The sequence below is a fragment of the Pimephales promelas genome, chromosome 13 (assembly GCF_988280905.1).
Source record: "Pimephales promelas chromosome 13, fPimPro1.hap1.1, whole genome shotgun sequence".
In the NCBI taxonomy this organism is placed as follows: domain Eukaryota; kingdom Metazoa; phylum Chordata; class Actinopteri; order Cypriniformes; family Leuciscidae; genus Pimephales; species Pimephales promelas.
The window spans coordinates 31,762,994-31,788,547 of NC_142781.1; the positions used below are offsets into that span (position 1 = coordinate 31,762,994).

The 25,554-nt window shown below is 38.1% G+C and overlaps 4 protein-coding genes across 5 annotated transcripts; 3 read left to right on the forward strand and 1 right to left on the reverse strand.

Annotated features, from left to right (window-relative positions):
• Positions 1-2,582: 2,582 nt before the first annotated feature.
• Positions 2,583-4,525, reverse strand: LOC148976873 (uncharacterized). Its single transcript, XM_089118887.1, has 2 exons — positions 3,859-4,525; positions 2,583-3,591 (listed from the first exon to the last, which is right to left on the reverse strand). The coding sequence occupies exons 1-2, from the start codon at positions 4,352-4,354 to the stop codon at positions 3,296-3,298; spliced, it is 792 nt and encodes a 263-aa protein (XP_088975013.1). The 5' UTR covers positions 4,355-4,525; the 3' UTR covers positions 2,583-3,295.
• A 1,598-nt stretch (positions 4,526-6,123) lies between these two features.
• LOC120460211 (trace amine-associated receptor 13c-like) lies at positions 6,124-7,150 on the forward strand. Its single transcript, XM_039647873.2, has one exon. It carries the CDS (start codon positions 6,158-6,160, stop codon positions 7,148-7,150), a length of 993 nt encoding a protein of 330 aa, XP_039503807.2. The 5' UTR covers positions 6,124-6,157.
• Positions 7,151-7,470: 320 nt separating this feature from the next.
• On the forward strand, positions 7,471-20,048 carry stx7l (syntaxin 7-like). 2 transcript variants are annotated; one of them, XM_039648075.2, is made up of 10 exons: positions 7,471-7,585; positions 8,396-8,503; positions 8,988-9,057; positions 9,176-9,266; positions 11,218-11,355; positions 12,395-12,444; positions 13,879-13,978; positions 14,088-14,160; positions 16,077-16,159; positions 17,617-20,048. In XM_039648075.2, the coding sequence occupies exons 2-10, from the start codon at positions 8,425-8,427 to the stop codon at positions 17,710-17,712; spliced, it is 780 nt and encodes a 259-aa protein (XP_039504009.2). In that variant the 5' UTR covers positions 7,471-7,585; positions 8,396-8,424; the 3' UTR covers positions 17,713-20,048. The 2 variants fall into 2 exon arrangements, with proteins under 2 accessions (XP_039504009.2, XP_039504010.2); XM_039648076.2 differs by having other exon boundaries at positions 13,882-13,978.
• Positions 20,049-20,901: 853 nt separating this feature from the next.
• LOC120460240 (trace amine-associated receptor 13c-like) lies at positions 20,902-24,514 on the forward strand. Its single transcript, XM_039647918.2, has one exon. The coding sequence runs from the start codon at positions 21,676-21,678 to the stop codon at positions 22,675-22,677; it is 1,002 nt and encodes a 333-aa protein (XP_039503852.2). The 5' UTR covers positions 20,902-21,675; the 3' UTR covers positions 22,678-24,514.
• The last annotated feature ends 1,040 nt before the right edge of the window (positions 24,515-25,554 follow it).

Genomic DNA, 25,554 nt, shown 5'->3' on the forward strand with positions numbered 1-25,554 from the left:
TAGATGTTACCCTGAGTTTGTGAGTGTTCCTGCCCGTCTTCGTATACCTGTACCTGTTTTGAGTCTTCAGTAAATTAATTGAATTGGAGCATTTGCCTCTTCTGTCTTCTTCTGCCTGCACTCCACAACACACCGTGACAGAACGACCGACCCACAAAAATTATGGATTTTTCAGCAGTACAAATCCTTCTCCTGGACCAGGAGGATCTATCCCTCAAGGCCCACACACAGAGGTATTTAGACCTGGTACCTCTTGTACATTACGATGATACCAGCCTCTGTGTGTTCTTCCGGGCAGGCCTAAACGCTGAAACCAAAGCACGCCTGCCCGGAGAGGGGCCTCGAGGGAACTTTGCGGCCTATGTGGAGTGGGTGCTGGTATCCTGTGGATCATCCTTCACCGTCGATGACGTCACCAGCCCCACTCCAACGCCCGAGCCCTCCTCACCGCTGGTTCTGTCCAGCCCTGCAGAACCTGAACCCTCTTCGCCACTGGTTCCGTCCAGCCCCGCCGAACCTAAGCCCTCCGGAGACAGTCCAGCCGGAGAAGTCCAGCCGGGGAAGTCCAGCCAGAGACAGTCCAGCCCGAGACAGTCCAGCCCGAGACAGTCCAGCCCGAGACAGTCCAGCCCGAGACAGTCCCATCTGCTCCCCCTTGGCTCCTACCTCCCTCAGTCCACCAGTTTCGCCAGGCTCCCTCGTCCCCCCGGATTTTCTTTGGTCCCTCGTCGTCCTTCCCTCACCTCTGGACTTCCATCCTCCGGCTTCACCTCGTCATTTCACCCCCCGGTTTCATTGGACTCCTCACTCCCCTCAGTTCTCCGTCGTCCTCACTCCCTCTGTCCTCACCATGTCCTTTTGTGTCCCTGTCGTCTCTTCCATCACCTGAGCCTACGGTATCACTATGTTCCTCCAGTCCCTCATCATCACCCTGTTTCGTCGGCCCTACAGCTTCACCCTGGTCTCCTCTCCCACTTGCTCCAGCTCTGTCAGTCAGCCCCCTGGTGTCGTCACCACCGCCTCCATCTCGGCTCCCTCCTCCTTCGGCTCCACCAGGGGTCCTCCCTCTATCTTCTCCGCCCTGGGGCCGGTTTCACAAAGCTATTTTAGACCGGTCTATAGTGTTAGACAAGTCTAAAATGTGCTCATAGACTAGTCTAATGCAAGTTAGACAGTTTCACAAAAGTAAAGACTGACTTAATTTAGACCAAAAAAATTAGACACCTTACCCCCAGGCTAACTTTGGTCTAAGACTCTATGTTACCTTGGCAACCAACAGTAGCAATCAGTTACATTACAAACAGCCAAAAGAGAAGGGAAAATGGCTCATAATTTGTGGTTTGCTGACGAAGTAATGGAGAGAGCTATGAGAAGGGAAAGGGTTTTTAGGGACCGCAGTAACCTACTGGAAATATATAATAATGAGGACTTTATCAGTCGGTTTCGTTTGCCCAAGGAAGCTATACTGAGTCTGACTGATGAATTAGCTGAAGTACTGAGCCCTGCCACTTCAAGAAGCCATAGCATCCCAGCATTGCTACAGGTTTGCACTGCGTTGAGATTTTATGCAACAGGAACGTTTCTGAATGCTGTTGGTGACACAGTGGGTCTCAGCAAAGCTTCTGTGTCACGGGTGGTATACAGGGTATCAAGGGCACTTTCAAATAAGCTCCCTCAGTTTCCAAACCAACTGGCTGAGCTGAACAAAGTCAAAAGAGGGTTCTTCAGCATAGCAAGATTTCCCAATATTGTTGGAGCAATTGATGGGACACATGTCAGAATCCAGGCTCCAACAGCTCATGAACATTTGTTTGTGAATAGAAAAGGATACCACAGCTTAAACATTCCGGCTGTTTGTGATTCTGATCTCCGGTTCCTCAACTGTGTGGCCCGCTGGCCTGGATCAATTCATGACTCTCGAATTCTTCAAAATTCTCAACTTTTCCAAGCATTTGAGCAAGGCATTATCGATGGGGTCCTGTTGGGGGACTCTGGCTACCCTCTAAAACCTTGGCTCCTAACTCCCTTTCTGAATCCTACTACACCTGCACAGAGAAACTACAATGCAGCACACTGTTCAACTCGTAACACTGTAGAGCGGGCATTTGGTGTACTGAAGAGGCGTTTCCATTGTCTACATGGGGAATTGCGAATGACACCTGACAGAGTGTGTAACATCATCTGTGCGACTGTTGTGCTGCATAACATAGCGAGGTAGGCCTACCTGAAAACAAACAATTTAAATTGATAGCCATTTTCAATAGGCCTAATTGAATAACTATTTACCACATTCTACAGTTATAATCATACTTGTTTACTTCTTAATCATTAGGGATCTCCGCCTACCTGACCCTCAAGGAGAGGATATCAGAGATGACAATCAAAATGAACTGGAGGACAGAGAAGATTTAGAGGAGCAGAATGGAACCGGTCGATATGTGCGTCAGATGTATGTTGACAGGATTTTCAATGTATGAAACAACAACAAAAATCACATCAAAGTGGGCCACAACAGTCTGTCTTTACCTATTAGGCTTAAATGAGTAGCAACCAACTTAATAAATATATATATATATATATATTTATTTTTTGAAGTTTTCTAAAGTGATATACTGTTCATTCAATAAATTAGTACAATAAATTATACAGCGTTTGTGTCTCTTTACATTTATATCAAAATCCTCAAAGTTATTAAAAGTACAACAAATCTACCGTTCAAACTCTTAACCATTTTTATCACAAAAAATTACATACTGTTCATTCAATAAATTAGTACAATAAATTATACAGCGTTTGTGTCTCTTTACATTTATATAAAAATCCTCAAAGTTATTAAAAGTACAACAAATCTACCGTTCAAACTCTTAACCATTTTTCTCACAAAAAATTACATACTGTTCATTCAATAAATTAGTACAATAAATTATACAGCGTTTGTGTCTCTTTACATTCATATCAAAATCCTCAAAGTTATTAAAAGTACAACAAATCTACCGTTCAAACTCTTAACCATTTTTCTCACAAAAAATGACATACTGTTCATTCAATAAATTAGTACAATAAATTATACAGCGTTTGTGTCTCTTTTCATTCATATCAAAATCCTCAAAGTTATTAAAAGTACTCTCTAACATATCTACTCTTAAACTCATTCAAACTCTTAACCTGTGTAAAACTAATAAGGCAGATTAGAAGTAGGTCTACTCAACATATTAACTTTTGAAACAGCTTTAAAAAACACAAAAAAGAATTAGCCTAAAATACCTCATTGTCTTATTGGAAGTATTTAAGATATTCACAACTCCACTGACTGTTTTTGCAAGTCTGATTTTAATTTATCTCTCTGAAGCTGTAAAACTTCAATCTCGAGCAGCAATTTCCTCTCTTCCAGTTCAAGATTTCTGTATTGTTTGTCTAGCACCATTGACATAGTTGTTCCTCTCGACACTGATGTGCAAACCAAGGGAGCAGCAGCTGTAGCTGATGCTGATCCTGACGCTGACTCGGACTCTTCATCTCGCGTCCCCTCCCGTCTCTCACCCGGCTCCTCCTCCACTGCCTCACTTCGTTCCCAAGTCAAAGACAGGGTCACTAAAAATAAGTACAGACATAACATTACCTTACTTACTTCACGAATCAGATTCCTACATTAAATAAATTGCAGACCAAGAACATAGCTTCCTTGTATTATAGGCGGAAGCAGTATGTTTAACGTTTATTTTCTGGCTAGCAAGCTTACCGGTTCACATTAGCATAACTTACATCAACTTTACATCGACTTTATTAGCATCAACTCGACGGCAATGAAGCAAAAGTAAAAACCGAACTGATTTCTTTAAAACAATCACCCGCAGTTACCTGTATTCTCCTCTTGATTGTCTGGCTCTTCCTCTTGACAAGGCGGGGTGCTGCTGTCAGTGGCTGAGGGAACTCCGCCGGTAACGTCGCTGTTGACGCCGCACACTCCACTTTCCCGTCCTCCGCTTATCCCCCAGAACATAGGCGACTGTCCGCCATATATAGTCATTACCATTTCTGTGGTGTCCTTAAGTTTCTCTTGGGGTCCTCCTCCCGTTTTTGGGTTCTTTCTCTTGAATATTTCTTTTTTGGCATCTTGTACCATGTTTTTGTACCTTTTTTGTACGTCTTTGACGCTCCGCTCAACGGTTGGATTAACGCTGTTTACTGTCGTCGCAATCTTTTTCCAAATTAAACACTTCTTTTTATTGCTACATTCTCCGTTAAATTTTCCCAGTAAAATGTCCTTGTAACTGTTATACTCCTCCAACAAACACATATTTTCTGCTGGTGTAAACTGCACTGAACGGTTGAATGCACTTACTCGATCCGCCATGTTTTTTGTTTTGAAAAGTGTCTTATTTTACCCAGAATGCATTGCAATGTAGTCCTACTTAAGATAGTCAGAGTCTTAAGTGCTTTGTGCAACGGTCTAATTTAGATGTCTATCTGAAGTCTGACTATCTACTATATCTAAGCCATAGTCAAAGTCTATCTTTGTGAAACCGGCCCCTGGTCTCGCCTTCAGCCTGCTCCGCCCTGGAGGCTTTCTCCTCCAGACCACGCCCTCCACAGCCTCCAGGGCGCCCACTCCCCCAACCCATTGATGTTACGGCGTGAGGTCACGCCTACCGGGAGGGGGGAGTGATGTCACAGTCCTTCGTCTGCACCAGTCTGTCTTTGTCATCTGCACTACACGTCCCAGGATCCTCTTGTCTCCATACCTGAACTCACTCCCTCATCAGCCACCTGTTCCTCGTCTTGTTCATCCGTATCACCTGTCTTCACATCGTTATGTTTGATTCTTGCCTGTATTTAGTTTGCTTCAGTTCAGTTAGTCATTGTCGGTCGTTGTAGATGTTACCCTGAGTTTGTGAGTGTTCCTGCCCGTCTTCGTATACCTGTACCTGTTTTGAGTCTTCAGTAAATTATTTGAATTGGAGTATTTGCCTCTTCTGTCTTCTTCTGCCTGCACTCCACAACACACCGTGACACAAACTCATTATTATCCAAGGTGGTGGGACCCACTCACCCTACAGGCCTATTACAGATCAGTGGGTGGGACTTCACTTGCAGATACTGAATCAATATCCGCCATCTTGTTTGAAAGCTAAGCTAACAAGCGCTGTGGAGATAGGAAGTATGATAATGATGGAAGAATCTAAACATGATATCGAAGAAAAGGTTTTTAAAATTCTGCTGCTTGAACCCAATGTTCGTGGCTGGCTTTACGAGCCTCAGTATAGTCAAGAGCAGCTGAGACTGAGGGAGGAACCAGAGGCGGCTGTAAAATGAACAAATACAAAACGAAAGTATAATCCAGCAGCCCCTCATTGACGACTGCTGTAAGGTTACACACAACAGAAACAAAACATCATAAAATCAGGCCTGTTTCTCTCTCCATCTGCCATCGTCGCTCCTCATTTTATGCTTTCACTCCTTCGTGAGAGACGCGAGACCGGCGCGCGCCTCACAGAGGTGTCTTTCATTATCACTCACGCCACCGGCCTCGCGCCATCCTCTTACATCCCTCTCCCTCGATCGTCCTGCTCGCCACAGCTACTAACTAGAAATTTTGTGTGAAATGAATTTCAAACTCTGGTGACAGCTAACCACAGCAGCTAACGTTAGCCTTGTAGACGGAAGAGTGATTTCTCCATAGACAGTAAAAGAAAGGATTTCTCTGATGTGTGCGCAGTTCCGGATTAGTGGGTGTGGCTTGCGGAGCTGTGCAATGTGGTGCATTGTGGGTGTTGTTGTCTTACATACAAATGTGCCCCTCGGTTACTTTTCTCGGTCAAGAAGGCACCAAATTCAAAAATTCTTTTACATTTCGACTACATTTATGATCCACTTTCAAGAAAGATTAATGTTGAAATGGGTGAAATGCTCCTTTAACTTACAGTTTGGGGGAAAAATACTATGGAAATCAATGAGGCCAATCGACTGTTTGTGATAATTGTTAAATATGATAATTTTAAACTCTCATGACTCTATGAATGCTTACAATTCTTGGTCACTCCCATAAACAACGTGTCATTTGTCTTATATAAGCAAACTGGCAGTGAAACCATCTTTAGGATTTTGGATCTGCATCACATGGGCATTGAAGTTTAAAGCAGTGAAGAAGACTTTCTCCATGGAATATATTGAGCATCAGTGCTTTCCCATCCGGAATACAAGCTGCTCTCTGGACTTTCATTTGAACTATGTCAATGTATTCTTTTTCTTGTACATGTCTACAATCTCTGTGCTGACGGTGTGTGGAAACCTACTTGTCATCATCTCTATAACAGTTTTCAAGCAGCTTCACACACCGACCAACCTCCTCATCCTCTCACTGGCCGTATCTGACTTCTTGGTGGGAATTTGTGTGATGCCGGTTGAAAGCGTCAGAAGCATTAACTCGTGTTTTTATATGGGAAAGTCGCACTGTCGTATCTATCATATAATTATGTCCATTTTTGTGTATGTGTCCCTCGTCAACATCATTCTTGTGGCTCTTGATCGTTATTTTGCTGTGTGTGATCCACTCCTGTATACGTCCAAAATGACAGTGAGAAAAACACTGATCTGCATAAGTTTAGCATGGACAGGATCCATCTTTTATAATCTTGTACCAGTGAATTTTGGACACTTAACCCTGACAGGGACAACTGTGATCTGTCTTAGAGAATGTGCATTGGCTGTCAGCAACACCTGGGGTTTAGCCGACTTGATAGGGAGCTTCATTGCTCCGTGTATAGTGATAATAACCCTGTATGTAAGGATTCTCGCAGTGGCCTTGAGACAAGCAAAATCCATCTCCAAATTTGCAAAGAAAAGAGTCTCTCAGAAAAATCTAAAATCCTCCAGGAAATTAGAGGTGAAGGCAACAAAAACATTGAGCACAATTGTCTTTGTGTATTTCATTTGCTGGGTTCCCTGGTATATAAGTATGCTTAATATCAAACAATTTCAAAATTCATATTTGAGCTTCTCTGCTTTTCTGTGTTTATTTTATGCTAATTCATGCATTAATCCATTTATATATGCAATATCTTACCCCTGGTTCAAAAGGTCAGTGAAGCTTATTGTTAGCCTAAAAATACTGCAGACAGAAACTAACAAGTTTAACTTGTTTCCTGAATAGTGTTAATATGAAAATGGATTACAAAAACATGTTTGAATTTGCTATTTTCTTGGCCTTTTGATAATTATCTTCAATCTTTATACATCCTTCTTCATTCTCTTTTTTTAGAATGACAATTCACAAAAGTAAAAGACATTATAATTAGCTGATATTAGAGTGTGAAGAGTGGCGTAACTGTCTTTGGGAATTTTAATGATGAATAAAGTCTGCTTCATATCTGCTAACTTATATTGCCCACAAAAAAACACGCACACAAGAACAAGTTATAATTTATTTTTAACTAAGTTAAATGTTATATTTAAAGACAAAATATTTGCGACTGAAAAGTGTAGTAGCCTACATGTTCCTGAACGCACGCGGAAGATTGAACAGAAATCACGTGACTAAGGCGTCAAGAATCAGCTGAGGGCTCGGAGTTTCACTCAGGAAATCCAGGTAAACTGAACATCGAAAGTTCATATCAAAGTAAAAGGGATGTCATTATACACAGTGCAAGTGTGTTGACTTAATTAAGAGTAATTTTGCGGGGAAAAGTCAGTGAAGAGTTGAACAAGCGTCGCTTGTTCTGAAGTTCATTCAATGTGAAAGTCTTTGACAGCTCAGCTCTGAACATTTATTTAACAATACGACAATTTCATTTTCCTGACCATTCTTTGTGTATGTTTGGTGTGCGTCAGTAAATATACAAACTGTCTATTTTATAACAAAATAATGTGTTTGTGAGTTTGGGCGCTGTGATTTCCGCATTCTTTCGTTTTGCAGGTGCGGAGGTCGTAAACATTACTAGTTAGCCTGCTAAAACAACACTATTTTAGCTTTGTTCAAATCATTATCGAACTAATAACTTGTATGTTAGTAAAGCAAGGCACGTAATCACACTATATGGGGTAAGTTGTCACAATGGGAACCATTAAGTGACACATTATAGGCTTTATAGAAACATTTCAACTGTAAAATAATTATGATAAAACAGCAAACAATTTGTATCCGGTTGTCCCGGCATGACATTCATGAAAAATTCTACATTTCAGTTAAAATCTTCATTATATGAATGTATTAACTATAGCATACATTTGAATGTTATTGGAGGACAGAAATCACAAAGCAAATTTTTTTAAACAATATATGTGAAAAAATATATTAGCCTATGTAATGTTTTGTAAATAAAAATATATAGCTACTATCATACATACAGAAAAAAATCATAGTATCCCTGAATGCGAATGTGATCGTTGATCTTTCTAGGTTTGGTGACTCATTCTGTGATCTCCATCATGTCTGGGTCAAGTGGAGTTGATGCAAATTTGCTTGCACACAATATAAGTTCAAATATCCAGAGAATAACACTGCTGAGTGAGTCGCTTTTACTCAATACCTCTTTATTTGTGTGATGTGTGGACTGTTTGAATAAATGTTACATAAAAAGTGTGAGTTTGAATCACTAATTTTGCCAAATACATTTTAAATAACCATCCATTTTGGCATAAAACTAACTAGAAAACTGCTGATTTAGTCCTTGCAATGAACAAGACCATTTTAAACTACTACATTATGTCTAGACTAGTTTTCACCTGGGTGTTTAACCAGAAAAGTTATTTGTCTGGTTTCTGTTGTCACAAATTCAGTTACTTGTGAAGTTAGTGTGCATTGCATATAAATGTTCATATTTACATATTTGAGAAAATCTACATGTACTAACCACAACATGTAAAATCAAGTATAGAGGAATCAATAATAAATGGATGGTTATGAAAAACCATAATACACACTTTTACATAACCCGAAAGCATGGGAGGTGTGCTTAAAAGTGGTTTCAGGTCTTGCCTTTTTTTGCCAGCTAATGAAATCCAGCAGATGATGAGACATTTTGGAACAGCACAAGACACGACTATCCTGCGACAAACATTGTGAGTCGAATACAAGCAGCCAGTTCCCTTTCCTTTAATTTATCACATGCATAAAATAAATAAAACAGTTTTATATGTAAATGCAAATATATTTGTTTTTATTTGTCAAAACATACAGACAGGAGAAACAGCAGAATGTCAATCATCTTGCTAAAGTGACAGATAAATACATGAAAGATTTCAGCGCTTTACCTGTGACCCCAGAACAGGTACAGAAATCAAACTGTTCATAAATCAACTGTTATATTAACTGTATTACCTCATATTCACCACATATACATACAATAATTTCTATGAAAGCACTTAAAGGTGCAGTGTGTAGATTTTAGCAGCATCTAGCGGCTATATCGCCGTCTGAGACAGCAGAGAATAGCCAGAGTAAGCCAAGAGTGTGTAACATTGTCACTGTTTCTGAACCACAGTCCATTATAAACCACATCATGGATAAAGTTTACAAAGCCATAATCAGGTGAGGCTCAATGGTCTAAATATATAATATAATAATAGTAATCAGCTGATTGTCTCACAAAAGTAACCAGCACATTTCTCCCCACAATATAGCGAGGGAGAAGAACCACATGAAACTATCCAACTACATATTTTATAAAAGTTTAACTGGCTAATATGAGCTGTTATGCTGTAGGGCTGTGGTTGAGCTGGTAAAAGCGTAAAGCATTGTTTATAAAAACAATTCGCGATCGACTTAAAATGCTTCCAAGATCGACTTGACGTGTTGGTGACTCCTGTAACGTTACTCTTTAACAGTCAATAGTACTAATCAGCTGATTGTCAAAGCCATAACACAGCGAGGGAGAAGAACTAAGTTACATAAAACAATCCAACTACATATTTTACACCACTGACAAGGGAAAGGTCACTACTCACTGTGTTTATAGCTAGCTTCCAGCTTTCTTCGGCTTCTCTTTCAAGGTAGTGACGAAACGCACTCTGTAGCGCTGTGTGTTCGCTGTCGGCTACGGTAGAAACATGACATCACAATATGTCAACATTCATAGAAGGGAGTGCCTGCGGTTATGTATATATAAATGTCTCATTCTAATGGTGCGTTCACACGGACGCGAATAGCGCGTCAGGCACGAATGATTTCAATGTTAAGTCAATGCAAAGACGCATTACGTGCGTAAAAAATTATTGCGGTGCGAATGAGGCGTAGAGCGCGGCACGGTAAACACGAATGATTTAGTTCACACATTTGGCACGAATTCGCGCCTGCCGCCCGAGTTGAAAAATTTTAGCTTTGGCGTCAAATTCGCGCTGCGTTAACCAATCAGGAGCCTGCTGCTTGCTCACGTGGTGAAGTATCTGGATGCTTAAATAAATTATTTTGTAATATGACTAAATGCGTGTGGTTCTAATGCACAACAAAGCAAATGTTTTATCACTCAAAAAAAGATGTGTGAATTAACACAAAGTGGTCAAGCGTCAAACTAGACGCGAATTTGACGAGCTATTCGCATCCGGTGTGAACGCACAGTAAGGTAATAAAAACACAACAGTTTATTAGGTAAGCTCTTTATACACCACTGGTTATATAAATAGACTTTTGTATTGTTGAATTTGTATGTAGTCGAACATTAAATTCAATTTGAAGTAAATCAGTTAGCAAACACCATTGGACTCCTGCAGGTGATATGAGTTGGGTAAAAAAGATGAGTATCAAAATTTTATTAGCTACGTTTCGGTCTCACAACCTTCATCAGGCATTTACAACTACTATAAAATAATCACATGACCAATCAACGTAAAGATCCATTAGTAATTAATTAAGCTCATTGACTGGATAAGTAACACCACATCATCATAAACATTTACAAACATAATTGTTAATAATATAAGTTATTTTTAAAAAGTTATTTAATTGATAAGTAAAGAAATAAAAATAATCAGTGTTAGGATAGGGCTTAAACATTGACATATGACAGTATTAACTTAAAGGGACAGTACACCCCAAAATTAAAAATTCTGTCATCATTTATTTACCCTCATGTTGTTCCAAACCTGTATTACTTTATTTATTCTGTGGAACACAAAATAATATATTTTGAAGAATGCTGATAGCTTTGATTACCACTTAATTTTTGGGTGAACTATACCTATACCAGTATAGTTCAAATGTGACATTCCTCTCTTCTTACACAGCGGCAAAGAAAAATCCAGCGAGAGCGTCTCATCACTGAATTCTCCAACGCACTGGGTGTTTTCCAGAAAGTTCAGCGTGAGGTTGCTAAGAAAGAGAAGGAGTTCGTGGAACGTGTCCGTGCGAGCTCAAGAGTTTCAGTAAGTTTCATCTATCAATTGTAATGAAGGAATTACATTAATAAATTGATACTATCCACCCAATTTAAGGTAAAATGCTTTGTTGATTTATGCAGACACAAATATCTAACACAGGGGTGGCCAGCGTCGGTCCAGGAGGGCCACTGTCCTGCAGAGTTTAGCTCCAACTCTAAAAAAAAAATTCACCTTCCTGTAACTTTCTAGTAATCCTGAAGACCTTGATTAGCTTGTTCAGGTGTGTTTGATTAGGGTTGAAGCAATGACAATGGCCCTCCAGGACTGAAGTTGTCCACCCCTGATCTAACGTTTAAATAGTCAATTTCTTTGATAGTTATACACACTACTTAAATCCAGTCAGGATGCATGTAGTCTTGCATAGACTGACAGCAGAAGGTCTGGACTGCATCGCAGCTTTTATTGGCCAAGGACCGCCCAAGAGGCCATCTGACATGTAAAGCAACCAATCACAGTTCGTTCCGCATCATGTTTAGGGACATTAAGTAAATGTCCTTACAAAACAGACCATAGTGCATCGATTAAATTATTCATTCAAGAATGTTTTGCAAGTTTACTTTAACAATGGAGCCACGAACTTTACATATTATTGAAAATCCAGAGTTTAGTTGACACTGTTAAGCTTATTGTCACAGTTGTAAACTTGACGGCTTTCTTCTGAGGAGGTTTGGCATGACATCATGACTGCTTTCCAAGCAGACCGTTAAAGAATGCGCCGCACGTATAATTCAACCAATCAGACGACGACTTAAAAACTTCCGAAGTGTTTCCCATTTTGTGTGCTTCAGCTAACGGTCCATGGACTTGATGCATGAAAAAACATCATCATACATCATCATACAACTAAATTGATTCTCAATCTCAACTTAATCTCAATCTTAACGGTTAAGATTGAGATTAAGTTGAGATTGAGAATCAATTTAGTTGCATGATGATGTATGATGATGTTTTTTTCTGAGTAATAAAAGGTGGCGTATTATTGGCATGTTGCAGATTTCTCTAAGAATTCTCTTTCTGCCTACAGGCTGGTGATCCAAATGATGGCTTTGGAGGAATTGCGTCACCCTTTAAAAGGTTAGACACTGACTTTAAGAGGCCCCCATTATGCTTTTGGGATATTACCTTTTAATGTAATGCAGGGGTGTCCAATCCTGTTCCTGGAGATCTGCCTTCCTGCTAAGTTCAGCTCCAACCCTGATCAAACATAACAGAAACAGCAAAGTAAGATCTTCAGGAGCACTTATAATTAAAGACAGGTGTGTTGGAACAGGGTTGATATGAACTCTGCAGGTCGGTAGGTCTCCAGGAATAGGATTGGGCACCCCTGATTTAGTGATCTGTTTGTTAATGTAAAAAGTCTGCAAAGTTTCAAAGATCAAAATGCATACTAAATGGAGTTATCATCTCCCAAAAGGAAGAACTGAGTAATTCCAGTCTCCCTGCACGAACCAAATTAGGTTTGTAACAAATTTCCGTAATGCCAGCCTATGGTCTTCATTTGCTGCCCGCGAACGTTTACTTTGACTTGCCCTCAAACGCTGTAGTTGTAGCTGAGGCCTAGAAGAATTTGGTTCTTGCTGACAACATCTCGAGAAGACGCTGTTTCCTGCGCTGTGAAAGCTAATTTCACTTTGCATGCGCTCGAATTGATACGGTGAAACCGACCCAATCATTATTGTCCTTAAATGGTTAGTTCACCCAAAAGTAAAAATTACCCCATGATTTACTCACCCTCAAGTCATCCTAGGTGTATATGACATTCTTGTTTCAGACGAATACAATCGGAGTTATATTAAAAAATGTCCTGGCTCTTTCAAGCTTTATAATGGCAGTGAATGGCTGTTTCTGTTTTGAAGTCCATCAAAGTGCATCCGTCCATCATAAAAGTATCCATACGGCTCTGTGGGGGTTAATAAAGGCCTTCTGAAGTGAATCGTTGTGTTAGTGTAAAAAAAAAAAATCCATATTCGAAACTCTGATTGTATTCGTCTGAAAGAAGACACCTAGAATGACTTGAGGGTGAGTAAATCATGGGGTAATTAAAATTTTTGGTTGAACTAACCCTTTAACATTGTGTTTACAAGTTCTGAGGAAGTTGAAATTCAGATATGGTAATGGTCGTTTCGTTTTCAACAAGCGCTGTAAGCAGTCGACCAATCACAACAGACTGAGCCATCTGACCAATCAGAGTAGAGCAGGTTGTCGGAAAAGAGGGGTTTGGAGAGACATAATCCTTTATCGAACCGTTTCAGACACTGAGAAAAGAAGAGATGTTGCAATGTATATTATGAGAAAATTAAAGTGATGACCTTGACCTTTTGACCTTGGACCGGATGCATGTAAACCTATTGTAGTTGAACCAAACAAAATAAAGAACCTTTAAAATGGCATAATAGGGGAACTTTAAATGCATCTCTGCTGTCCTGTCACATTTATGCAAAAAAACAAAAAAAAAAAACAAAAAAAAACTTGAATGTATGTCTTCAAGTGTTCTCTGTGTGTTTTTAGTTTTGAGATTCAGGCTCAAACTCAGAGCTATGAGGAGAACTTCACAGAAGAAGATCTGCAGCTCATTCAGGAGAGAGAATCAGCGATCAGACAGCTGGAGGTCAGACTCATTCAAAGAACTACTAATCTTACAAGTGACAAGCATGTTGCTAATGTAATACAATTTGAATAGTTTAGGCATGTGTAAAACACACTCTCTTGTTTTTCAGTCGGACATTACAAATATTAATGACATCTTCAGAGATCTGGGGATGATGGTGCATGAACAGGGAGACATGATTGGTAAGATCTCAAGAGAGATATAACTAGTTTTTTACACTGTTTCAAAACTGAGTGGCAACCACGAAAAACTCTTCCCACATGAAGGTTGCCAGGGCAATGCTAAATGGTTGCTGACCCAGGTCAAATTAGTTGACACTCAAATATATATATATATTAGGCCTACATTCATTGCATTCATAATAGTGAGTCCAAATAAACTGTTTCAAAAGTTTGCCATGTGGACACTTGAGTTTGGAAGACAGTGCCGGTGTTCTGAAAATTCATGCTACCCATCGAGATTTGCTACTTACCGGTTATGCGCATGTGCAGACTTGCAGTTTTTCTTTTTTTTTACAAAAGGTACATTTTCCTGTTATAATGTATAATTTCCCTTTAAAAAATGCTTACTACCATATGAATATTTGCACGGTCAGCCAGCTGAAGAAGAATAACTGAAAGTTTCAGTTACTATGAGGAAAGGTGTACTTTGACAAGTCAAAGATGAATATTTTATGATAATTTTTACTTTTCACACCGTTTTAAAAATAAAAACAGTAGTCTACAGTATACAGTAGCTACTCATAACTTAGAATTGTATTATAATTGTATTTCATACGACTTTAATCGGCATTCTGTGATCAATTCGCGCTACGGTAGCATTTTTCGACAAGGCAGCAAAAATCGACAGAACACCGGTCCTCCCTATACGCAAAGTAAGCAAGTTGGGTATGGCCCCCTTGCTCTCAAAAAGTAGTAATAGTTTAAATCTAATTTTAAGACTATGGCTGTGAGATTTAAAGAAGTTTCCAACAATTATGAAAAAGCATTGTGCAGTGCCTTTCCTATATCCTTCCTAACATCCAAATCATGTAACCTCACTGCCATGACTCCTGTCGGACATGCATGATGCTAAAAAAAAGTTGCAAACGAGACGCTTTTGCCCTGGCGGCTTTCAACTCACTGTTATTGGTTGACAGTAAAACCGCTCTAAAGAACAGATTAAACAGATGGGGGTCATTTCTCATTTCTCACTCTCTCACAGTTTTGCTTAGGGCCTTCAGAAGTCTAGGGCCGACACTGGGAAGAAAGCATTCACTAAACAAACTGAACACTGATGTCCAGACAACTTGGGTCTCTCCAATTGCTTTAATGTGCTGATGAACTTTAATTGTTGAAAAGTAAACACATGTAGGCTGTCCTGTGACTAATGAGCCACAACTTTGTGGACATTAAATAAATCTCTCCTTCTGTCAGGGTTAGTGTTATTTTCTAGATCTCTACAGCATGTGTCTAACTGGATGCTTAGTAAATTGTCTTTTTATAACAATATTTTAGCTTTTTTTCCTGGATAATTACATCGAACACAGAGCAGATCCAGGCATATATATATAATAATAATAATAATAAAACTTGTTTAATAATTATATTAAAGGATCTGTTGTGTTTTTGTTTAGACTTGTCTCTGAGGGGGTGTGTTTTTGGTGATGAAACTCTTAGACAGGAAAGTGCAATTAAAGGTGTTAAAGGGAAAAGCAGACGTTGATAATGAAGACCTGCGAGGCTTCACACACACCAGCTCAGTGGGACTGTTTGTTCAAGCACTAAACTTTTAATGACCTGAGCTATTAGCAAGCACCTATTGATGTTGTTTACATATGTGATATTTCATCCAATTTACTACAGTTTGCATCATTGTTTTGTGCTGCCCACCAAAACTTTGATATGCATAACTGAATGATGAAATGTTGCTCACTAAGGGATTTTGAAGTTCTGAGGGACTGTGCATTATCCTTACACAACATTTTTGTTTTAAATGGAGAATAATCATTTTTTGATGCAAATAACGGAGTCAGAATATTTGATCAGTTTCACTGTAGGAAAGAAATGAATTCTGTGTTTAACCCCGAGATGTTTTTTCTCCTTCTCGTCTCGTGCAGACAGTATAGAGGCCAATGTATCAACAGCAGAGGTCCATGTGCAGTCAGCAACACAAAATCTGAATAGAGCAGCAAGTTACCAGGTACATCATTTACTCTTTATTTCCTCTGTGGAGCACAAAAGGAGAAATGTATCCAAATGAAAGTAGATGGAAACTGTCAAGCACCAAAAAGCACAAAAATGCACCATGAAAATAGCCTAGATGACTTTTGCACACAACAGCTTCCAAGTCATACAAGAGCTTTGTTTGAGAAACAAATGCAAATTTAAGTTGGAATTTGCTGGAAAGCTTCCCTTGCACTCAATGGCCCTCATTTATCAATCTTGCGTAGAAACGGGTGTATATTTTGGTGTAAGATTATACTTACACTCCTCTCACCGCCTGATTTATGAAGATGTGCGTACCTTTGAAATCCAGGTGTACGCAATGCCTGCCCTTGATAAATCCCGCGGCCGAAAACGATCGTCATTAGAATAACACGCCCCTAAATATTCAAGTCTCCGCTCCCCCCACGCCCTTATTTTACGCCATGGACACACGGAAGACGGCAAAGAAGAGAAACTTCTCCGACGTGGAGCCGAAATGACCTATCACAATGCATTATTTTACAGCACGTCTTTTGAAATTAGCATTCAATTTCGAATCACGTCACATGTATAATAGTGATGATGATGATGTGATGTGAAGTACCATTCATTCACATTAATAATTGCATGACAATTTGTAATAGTATTCTTCTTATTATTATGATTTGCATTAATGATGCTTATTGTTATTTAGAAGAAGGATGTCGTCTTTATTATTTCTATTATTATCATCATTTAAAAGAAGAAGAATGTATTTTTTATTATTTTGTCAGTTTGAATTATTTTTTGGTCATTGAAAGCCTTTCATTAGGCTACCGAACCCAGTCCGTGCGCACCTGCCGGGGATAGTCCTGAAACGTCAGGGTAAAGTGGGCTCGCAACTGAAGGAATATATGCTTACAAATCAAATGCTTTGGTAAAGTCTCACAAATTAAACATTGAAGTCCACGGTACACAAAAATAAATACTGAAGTTTATAATTTCTATGTTGTTTTTTTGTTTGTTTGTTTGTTTGTTTTACAGTGGGTCATAATATATCATATCTTTTAGTTTGTCAGTGCGTTTTGTGGTGTTAGGAATTTTTCTGCGCATTTCCTCACTAACTCAAAACGTGCGTACACCACCTCCTGAGCTGATGTAGGATTTGAGCGTGCCGTACGCCAACGTCCATATTGATAAATCTCAAACTCACCGTGGTTTTGAGTGTACGCAAGGTGTACGCTGGAAATGTGGTGTACGCACTTTTGATAAATGAGGGCCAATGTGTTTGAGTTCTTGTACGTCCTACACTTTTTTATTGTATATTGCAGCTCAGGTATATTGCATTAATATATTTTAAAAATAAATTACTGTAATAAATTAAATGTACTGTTTTTTTAGTTGTCGCAACCAACTTTTACAAGCATTATTATGACTATCACACTAGTGACTCATTTCTTCTGCTCCCTGTAGACGTCATTCCGCAAGAAGATCTTCATCTTCATCGCTATTCTGGTTGTGGTGGCTGTCATTATTGGTTTGATTGTCTGGGCGTCTCAGAAACAATGAGTGTGCGTCAACTCCATCTGATGCCTCACAGCATTTGCACTGGCATGTTGTCAATGACTTGCAGAGGTTTGTCACCAAGAGAATCTGACTTGACATGACTTTTAGCTGCAAGTAAGATATTGTCATTAATGGAATATTTAATAACAGCTTAACTATATGAAGGGCATATTTGGTGTGCTATCCATTGCCACAGAAAATAATTTTAGTTTTTAATGCAAAAAAATAATGCACTAACTTTCAACATTCCACAGAGACTGTACATAAAGCTTAAAGGGGTAGTTGACCCCAAAATGAAAATTCAATAATTTAACCTACTCACCCTCAAGTTGTTCCAAACCTGTGTGAGTTTCTTTCTTCTGTTGAAGTTTGTTAGAAACCAGATTGTTGACGGCACCCATTGACTTCCATAGAATTTGTTACCAATCTATTGAATTCAATGTGGCCCATCAACTGTCTGTTTACCAACTGTCATGAACACTGTTATCTTTGATTTTTTATTTATTTACATGGACTTTTAGTTTCTTACTTTGCCTTTATCCTTGTGGATTACCTGAGTTTGTTGTCATTAAAAGGCCTGTTTTGTTTATTGAACTCTTTTTGGACTCTCCTTAATCCTCATCTTCTTCATCTTGTGAAACTAACATTCTTCAAAATATCTTCTTTTGTGTTCAACAGAAGAAAAAAAATCATACAGGTTTGGAAATTGAGGCTGAATAGATGACAAAATTTTCATTTTAAATAATTTGCCAATGCCACTATTAACTAATAATGATGCCATTTCCAGCTCTGTGCATCTTCCACACATCTGAATTGTTCTAGAAGCAAGCCTTTCTTATAGTAAAATGCCCTAAAGATACATTTTCAATGTTTGAAAATAGCACAAATTCATGTTTTTTATCTGTCAGTTAGTATAAAGCCGCTGCTATAAAGATGTTTAAGGGCACTTGACTTTTAAACTGTTCTCAAACACTTTATTTGAAGAAAGACACTGTGAATACACGCAGTGCCAGTCAAAACATTAGATACTTGACACTTGAAACCATTTCTCATCATCTTAACTTTTTGATCTGAAGGCTTTTGCTTAAATGATCAAAAATAGTTTTAAGTTTAGGTATTGGATGGATTAAGGGATGTAGAGTATTGTCATTCAGAATAAGGCATTAATATGTGCTTTATAAATACTAATAAACAGTTAATATCCAAGTAATTTGCATGCTTATAATAATTTGCAGAATTGGAGCCTAAACTAACGTGTTATCGGAAAGTTTTGGGGGGGTTTTATTTAATTTTTATACATTATGGTCACTACATAATTTGCTATAGTGGCTTTGCTTTTCATCTAAATTATATAAAATAGTCATAAATAATGAGTAGATATGAATACTAATTTGACTGGTAGTGTCAGATTCATTCAGGTCCACTGTGTAAGTATATATATATATATACTGTATATATGCATGCGCAAATGAAAAGGTTGCACTCTATTTTTTGATTTTTGTATTTTTAAAAAAATCAGTAATAATTATACATATATGTGAATCTTTGAAAGCACAAAGCCAGAACAATTTTATGGATTACATGGATTACAATGACATGAAATGTTCAGCTTATTAAATTACCCTGAAAAGTCTCTCATATCCAGGAGAATGTAAAGCTTACTGCATTATAAGTAGATGAATTCATAATGCACGTCGCATTTCCCAATTCCTTTTAATCTTATTAATCACTAACCATGTATCATGTCTCACTGTGCCAAAGCTTCTTTGTAAAATTATTTTTAAATGGATGCTGCAATGATTTACAATTTACAATGTTACTACATTTTTGTCAGTCTCTATGATGTTGTTTTTTACACAAATGTTATATAACCTAAAAAGAGAACAAAATGTTGAACAGGTAGTCACTGGATGCGAGCTAAATCAGGTTTATCCAGTTGACTCATTGTGAAAGGAAATAACCACTAGATGGAGATATTATCAAATGTGGAGTTGCACATTCAGCTCAGCTCTAATGGCAAGCGGTTGACCTTTAACCTGCTCATACACAGGGTTGCTTTCAGTAACTTGCTAAAATGAGTAGCCTAACAAATGCAGAATTCTTGCTAAAGGGGTGCCTAATTAATTTATAAATTAATGATTAGTTTTTTTTATAAATTTAAAGAAATAATAAAGAAATTTATACATTTCTTTTTTTGTCATTAGATATATCTCAAATGTATATAAATCTCAAAACCTGAAATGTTTATGTGGATAGAAATTATGGCAAATACAAGTTTATATGAGGTTAATCCAGAGGTGTATTTCTTTTAATTCTGAAATTAATAAAACTCAATTTGGGGTCTGAGTAAATGTGTAAAGTAGGATATTGCAAAGATTACTATTCAAAAAGGGACTATTCATGTGCATAACATTTATACAAACTTATCATTATACAGCTCTCTGAAATAACTGTATTTGTGTCACTTTCATATCTTTTTACATCACTCTGGTCTCTCTCTTCTCAAATTTTTCCCAAATGGCTTTGGATAAAAGTGCCAAATTACATAAATATACGTTGAGATAGTTCACTTTGAAATTAATTTTGTTTTAGCTTACCTCAAGGGCATCCAAGATGTAGGTGTCTTTGTTTCCGCAGTTGTTTCAGTTTTGATATTTTTAGGTCAAACCGTTCTTGTCTGTCAGTCATATAATGGAGGTCTATGGTCACCACCTCAAAGAGCATGCACAGAGAAGTCCAGATTAAACATGATTTAATGACTCGTACATGTAAGTACACATTGATGGCCTGAGACACGAAACGAGCGGTTTGTGTGAGAAAACGAGCAGTATTTATATCATTTTACCTCTTGTAACCACAGTCACATCCAATTGATCTGAGGGCGCGGGCACTTGAAAGCGCCGGACGTTATCTTTTGCGCATTGCAATTTCCTGTATATCTAAATATGTTTAGATCTTCACAGTGAAGGGTAATGCTTCTGAAATCTCTGTGTAATCAATGAGTGACGTACACGCGCGAGAGATCACTTCCGGGGCTTTCGCAGACAAAAGCGCCCACGCCCTCAGATCACTTGGATGCTGTGGTTACAAGATGTAAAATGATATAAATACTGCTCGTTTTCTCACACAAACCACTCTTTTCGTGTCTTAAGCCATCAATGTGTACTTACATTTACGAGTCATTAAATCATGTTTAATTTGGACTTCTCTGTGCATGCTCTTTGAGGTGGTGACCATAGACCTCCATTATATGACTGACAGACAAGAACGGTTTGACCTAAAAATATCAAAACTGAAAATACTGAGAGGAAACAAAGACACCTACATCTTGGATGCCCTTGAGGTAAGCTAAAACATACCAAAAAATAATTTCAAAGTGAACTATCTTTAAGTTTGACAAAGATCCGATTAAAACTGTGTAAAATGTCCTCCAAACTGTGGAAAAACTGTGTTTTGAAGTGTGAAACACTTGCGCATTGAGTTTTAAATAATGAAAAATGTGCTAGTGGTTATGTACAAAAATCAGCAGAACATGTTTGCCAAAGTTCGTGTCATCCACCTCACTGGAACAATGCAAACCCTTTACACTGAGGATCGACTGAGACTGATTCTGCTGGAAATACCTTGATGTCTCTCCAAAGTACTTCACATGAATCTCACAGCACTGAACCTCGCTGATTGCTGTCAGGAATATTTCGGTCCAGAGAGATCAGTAGATATCTAATCAGTTGATCTCCCAGCTGTATGTTCTTCTCCCTTGATGCTGTTGGTCTTGAAAATAAAAGGCAACATAGATTGTAGCACGTCTTTATTGTGGAGCTTCCAGGAGTGACTGTGTTTCAATGAGGAGAAGTTCAAAGCTGCTGGAGAGACAAATAACATCTTCAGAGATCTGTGGTTACGCATTATGAAGGAAGTCAGAGGGGAACAACAGTATGTTTAGATGTTTCTTCCAAGTACTTCAGAATGAATCTTACAGCAATGAACCAAACTGATGTCTGTCAGGAATATTCCTGTCCAGAGAGATCTGTTTCTTTCTCTGTCTATGTGATTCTGTATGTGGCCGCAGCAGCTGTGGCTCTTCTGACCGTGTGTGGAAACCTGCTGGTCATCATCTCTGTTAGTCACTTCAAGCAGCTGCACACTCCTGCTAACATCCTCATCCTCTCTTTGGCTGCGTCTGATCTGCTGGTCGGAGTTTTTGTGATGCCGCTTCACCTGTCTTGGCTTATTGAGTCATGTTGGCTTTCTGGACCAGTGATGTGCTCTGTGTTCAATTTAGTGACTTTTCAAGCAACTAGCGTGTCTGTTCACACTGTGGCTCTAATAGCAGTTGATCGGTTTCTGGCTTTACATTCTCCTTTCTTTTACTCAGAGAAAATCTCACCCAATGTGATTTGCATGGCGACTTTATTCAGCTGGCTGTTTTCACTCCTTTATAACTTCACTCTTCTCTTCATTAATGGAAACTTCACTGTCATGTGTCCAGGAGTATGTCTTTATATTGTAGATTGGGTTTCCTCCTTCATTGATCTCCTGGTTGTGTTTCTTATGCCATGTACACTCATCATAATATTATACACTCGTGTTTTTGTCATTGTGAGGAAACATGTGACTGCTATAAGAGCCGTTCAGGTTCACAACAGCAAAGAAACGTCTAAAAAAAGAGTCAGTGACAAATCAGAGCGAAAAGCCGCATCAGCTCTCGGGATTCTGGTGTTTGTGTTTCTCCTGTGTTTACTGCCATATTATATTTTTTCTTTAACAAATTTCTTAAGAGATGACTCATTTTCAAATGTCATCAACAGTGTTTTGATTCTCTTTTACCTGAATTCCTCTATCAATCCACTTATTTATGCAATGTTATACCCCTGGTTTAAGAAATGTTTAAAAATAATTCTTACTCTTAGAGTATTTAACACCAACTCCTCTTTAATGAATGTGCTCTCACAGCTGCATGTGGGGTAATGTCTATTTTTCTATTCTTGGGCCAATTCTTTTTTCACTTTATTTGCTTCCTCTTAGATCAATTAAAAAAACACACACACAACATTCGCTTCCATCTCTATGCAAATCTATCTGCCCATCAAAAGAAAAGATGGTAGCTCCTTATCAAGATGAACTGACTGTTTTAATGACATTAAAGCCTGGATGGTCTTAAATGTTTTACATTTTAATGTGAGTAAAACGGAGGTCATGGTTTTTAGACCCAGTGGCACCTCTGATGTCTCTCACTGTAAAAAATATTGATGGTTTAAATTAAAAAAGGAACTTAAAATCTTAAGTTCATTGAACTGGAAAAAGTGAGTTAATACAATGAAGGAGAATGATTTAATCATCAGAAACTCAAAATTATATGTTATCTGAACTAAATACATTATTTAAGTTGATTTGACAAAAGAAAAAATGTTGTGATTACTACACTGTAAAAAAATATTGTTGGTTTAACTTAAAAAAGTCAGTAACCTGGGTTGCCTTAAAATTTTAAGTTGATTGAACTGGAAAAAGTGAGTTAATACAATGAAGGAGAATGATTTAATCATCAGAAACTCAAAATAATAAGTTATCTCAACTAAATAAATTATTATAAAGTTGATTTGACAAAAGAAAATATGTTGTGATAACAAATCTTGAAAATATTTTTTTTACAGTGGACCTGGGCACTTTGCAATCTTACGTTAAGTCTATTATAACAAACCTGGCCGTTAAAATGGACTGTGATTTTAAAATGGAGAAGCAGATAAATTCAGATAAAATCTTACTAAGCTTAAGCCCTTTTTATCCTTCACAGACTTTAAGAGGGTCGTATATGCTTTTATTACAACACGCCTTGACTTGTTATGCTCGTTATGTGTCAGGCCTCCCTCTCTCATCTAACTGGTGCAAAATGCTGCCGCTCGTCTCCTTACTGGAACTCGTAAGCGAGATCACATCACCCCTGTCTTTGCCTCTCCACTGGCTCCCAGTTAAATTTAGGATTGATTTTAAGATTCTGTTGTTTGTTTTTAAAGCCCTTAATGGACTAGCTCCAGCTTATATCACTGATCTGTTGAAGCTACATGCTTCTTCAAGGTCATTACGGTCTGCGAATCAGTCTCTTCTTGTTGTCCCTAAAACAAGGCTCAAGAGCGGGGATGTCAGACTGGCCCCTAACCTTCCGGTTTTTAAATCGCGTCTAAAAACACATTTTTATTCCTTGGCGTTTAATCCAACATGAGAGCAGGATGTTGTTGTATGTTGTGATTGTCTGGTGTTGTATTTCATCTAATTATTTACATCTATTGTATTTTTTATTTATTTACTTTTTGTAAATGTACAGCCCTTTGGTCAACCTCGTCGTTTTAAAAGTGATTTAGAGATAAAGTTTGATTGATTGATTGATATGCTCTCTTTAAGCTCTTAATAAGGAATAATGACAAAAAAATGTCTTTCCTTCATTGCTTTTTAGTTGTTTATTTAGTTTTTCCTGGTGTTCTTTTTCATCATTATTGTTAAAATAGTATTATATTATCTTATATTGTGATGAATAAAACCAGATATATTATTCAAGAAGCAAAATCCCAAGTCACTGTTATGGTGATTAGTGCATGTTTGCTTTAGTTGGGCTCTTGACCCTCAATTCATTAACTTTAGATTTTGTTTTGGCTGCGATACATGAGTTATAATAGCCAGATGAACTAATAAAAGGTGATCTGATGGTGATGGTTGTGTTTTAACATAATTAGTATTTCATAATCATTTGACCTGAATCACTGAAGTCATATAGTGCCTAATATCTGTGTTAGGTTTACTCTATTAATTATAGCAGAATATGAATGAATATCAGTATGAATATCAGAATAATTTCTTTAAAGTTTCACTTATAAAATGTTTTACTTCTCTTTAATTTTTTTAAGACACAGACATCAATAATTAGCCTGTGCATATCAACAATGGTGACAATCATAAAGCATGTTGCATTGCATTCTGGGTGCCACCAATCAAAACACATTCATGGCTCCCATAATGCATTGCTGCATGAATAAATAATGAGCTTATGTTCAGAGGTGATCTGTTTGTCACCATTGCTGAGATTTATACGCTAATTCTTGATGTCTGTGTGTGCCTACATAAAACAATTTGGATTTCGTTTGGATTTCATTGAAAAGGCTAAAAATGGTATGTTCTAAAAATGTTCCGAGATGAGATGCTTAAAAATTCATTTGATCAGGTCCGCACAATCGACGGACAACCTCTTCACCCAGACCGACCCATTTCATATCCATATTTCGCGATTATAAAAGATAAGTTGTATCAGGTGACCCAAGACACCCAGTCAAAGCAAGATACAATTCAGTTGTTAGTTCCGAAAAGCCGCCGGGAAATGCTTTTTCAGGTGGCTCATTGTAATCCGATGGCAGGGCATTTAGGGCAGGCAGCTGCACTAAATTGCCTAATGACTTGATTTTTTTGGCCGGGCATCCACGAGAATGTGTGCAAGTGGTGCGCCTCTTGTTGTATTTACCTCAATTACATCAAAAGTAACTGTAATTAAATTACAGATAAATTAAGAGTAATCCCTTACTTTACATTTTCAAGGGAAAAGTAATTAAATTACAGTTACACCCATCACTGGTTGTGATTTACAATAATATGCATGAATGTTTCTTCCCTGCTGTTTATGAACCCTTTCCCGTAGCCTCATCGGATATGGGTGATAATACTTTTAAACGTAGAAGTAAACGAAATGATTATGTGTACATCTGGATTTTAAAGAATTTTTGTCAGCTTAGTTTTTGAATGATATTTTTCATATAAAGTCGATCTATGTTTATGACTGTAAAGCTGTATGTTCTTCTCCCTTGA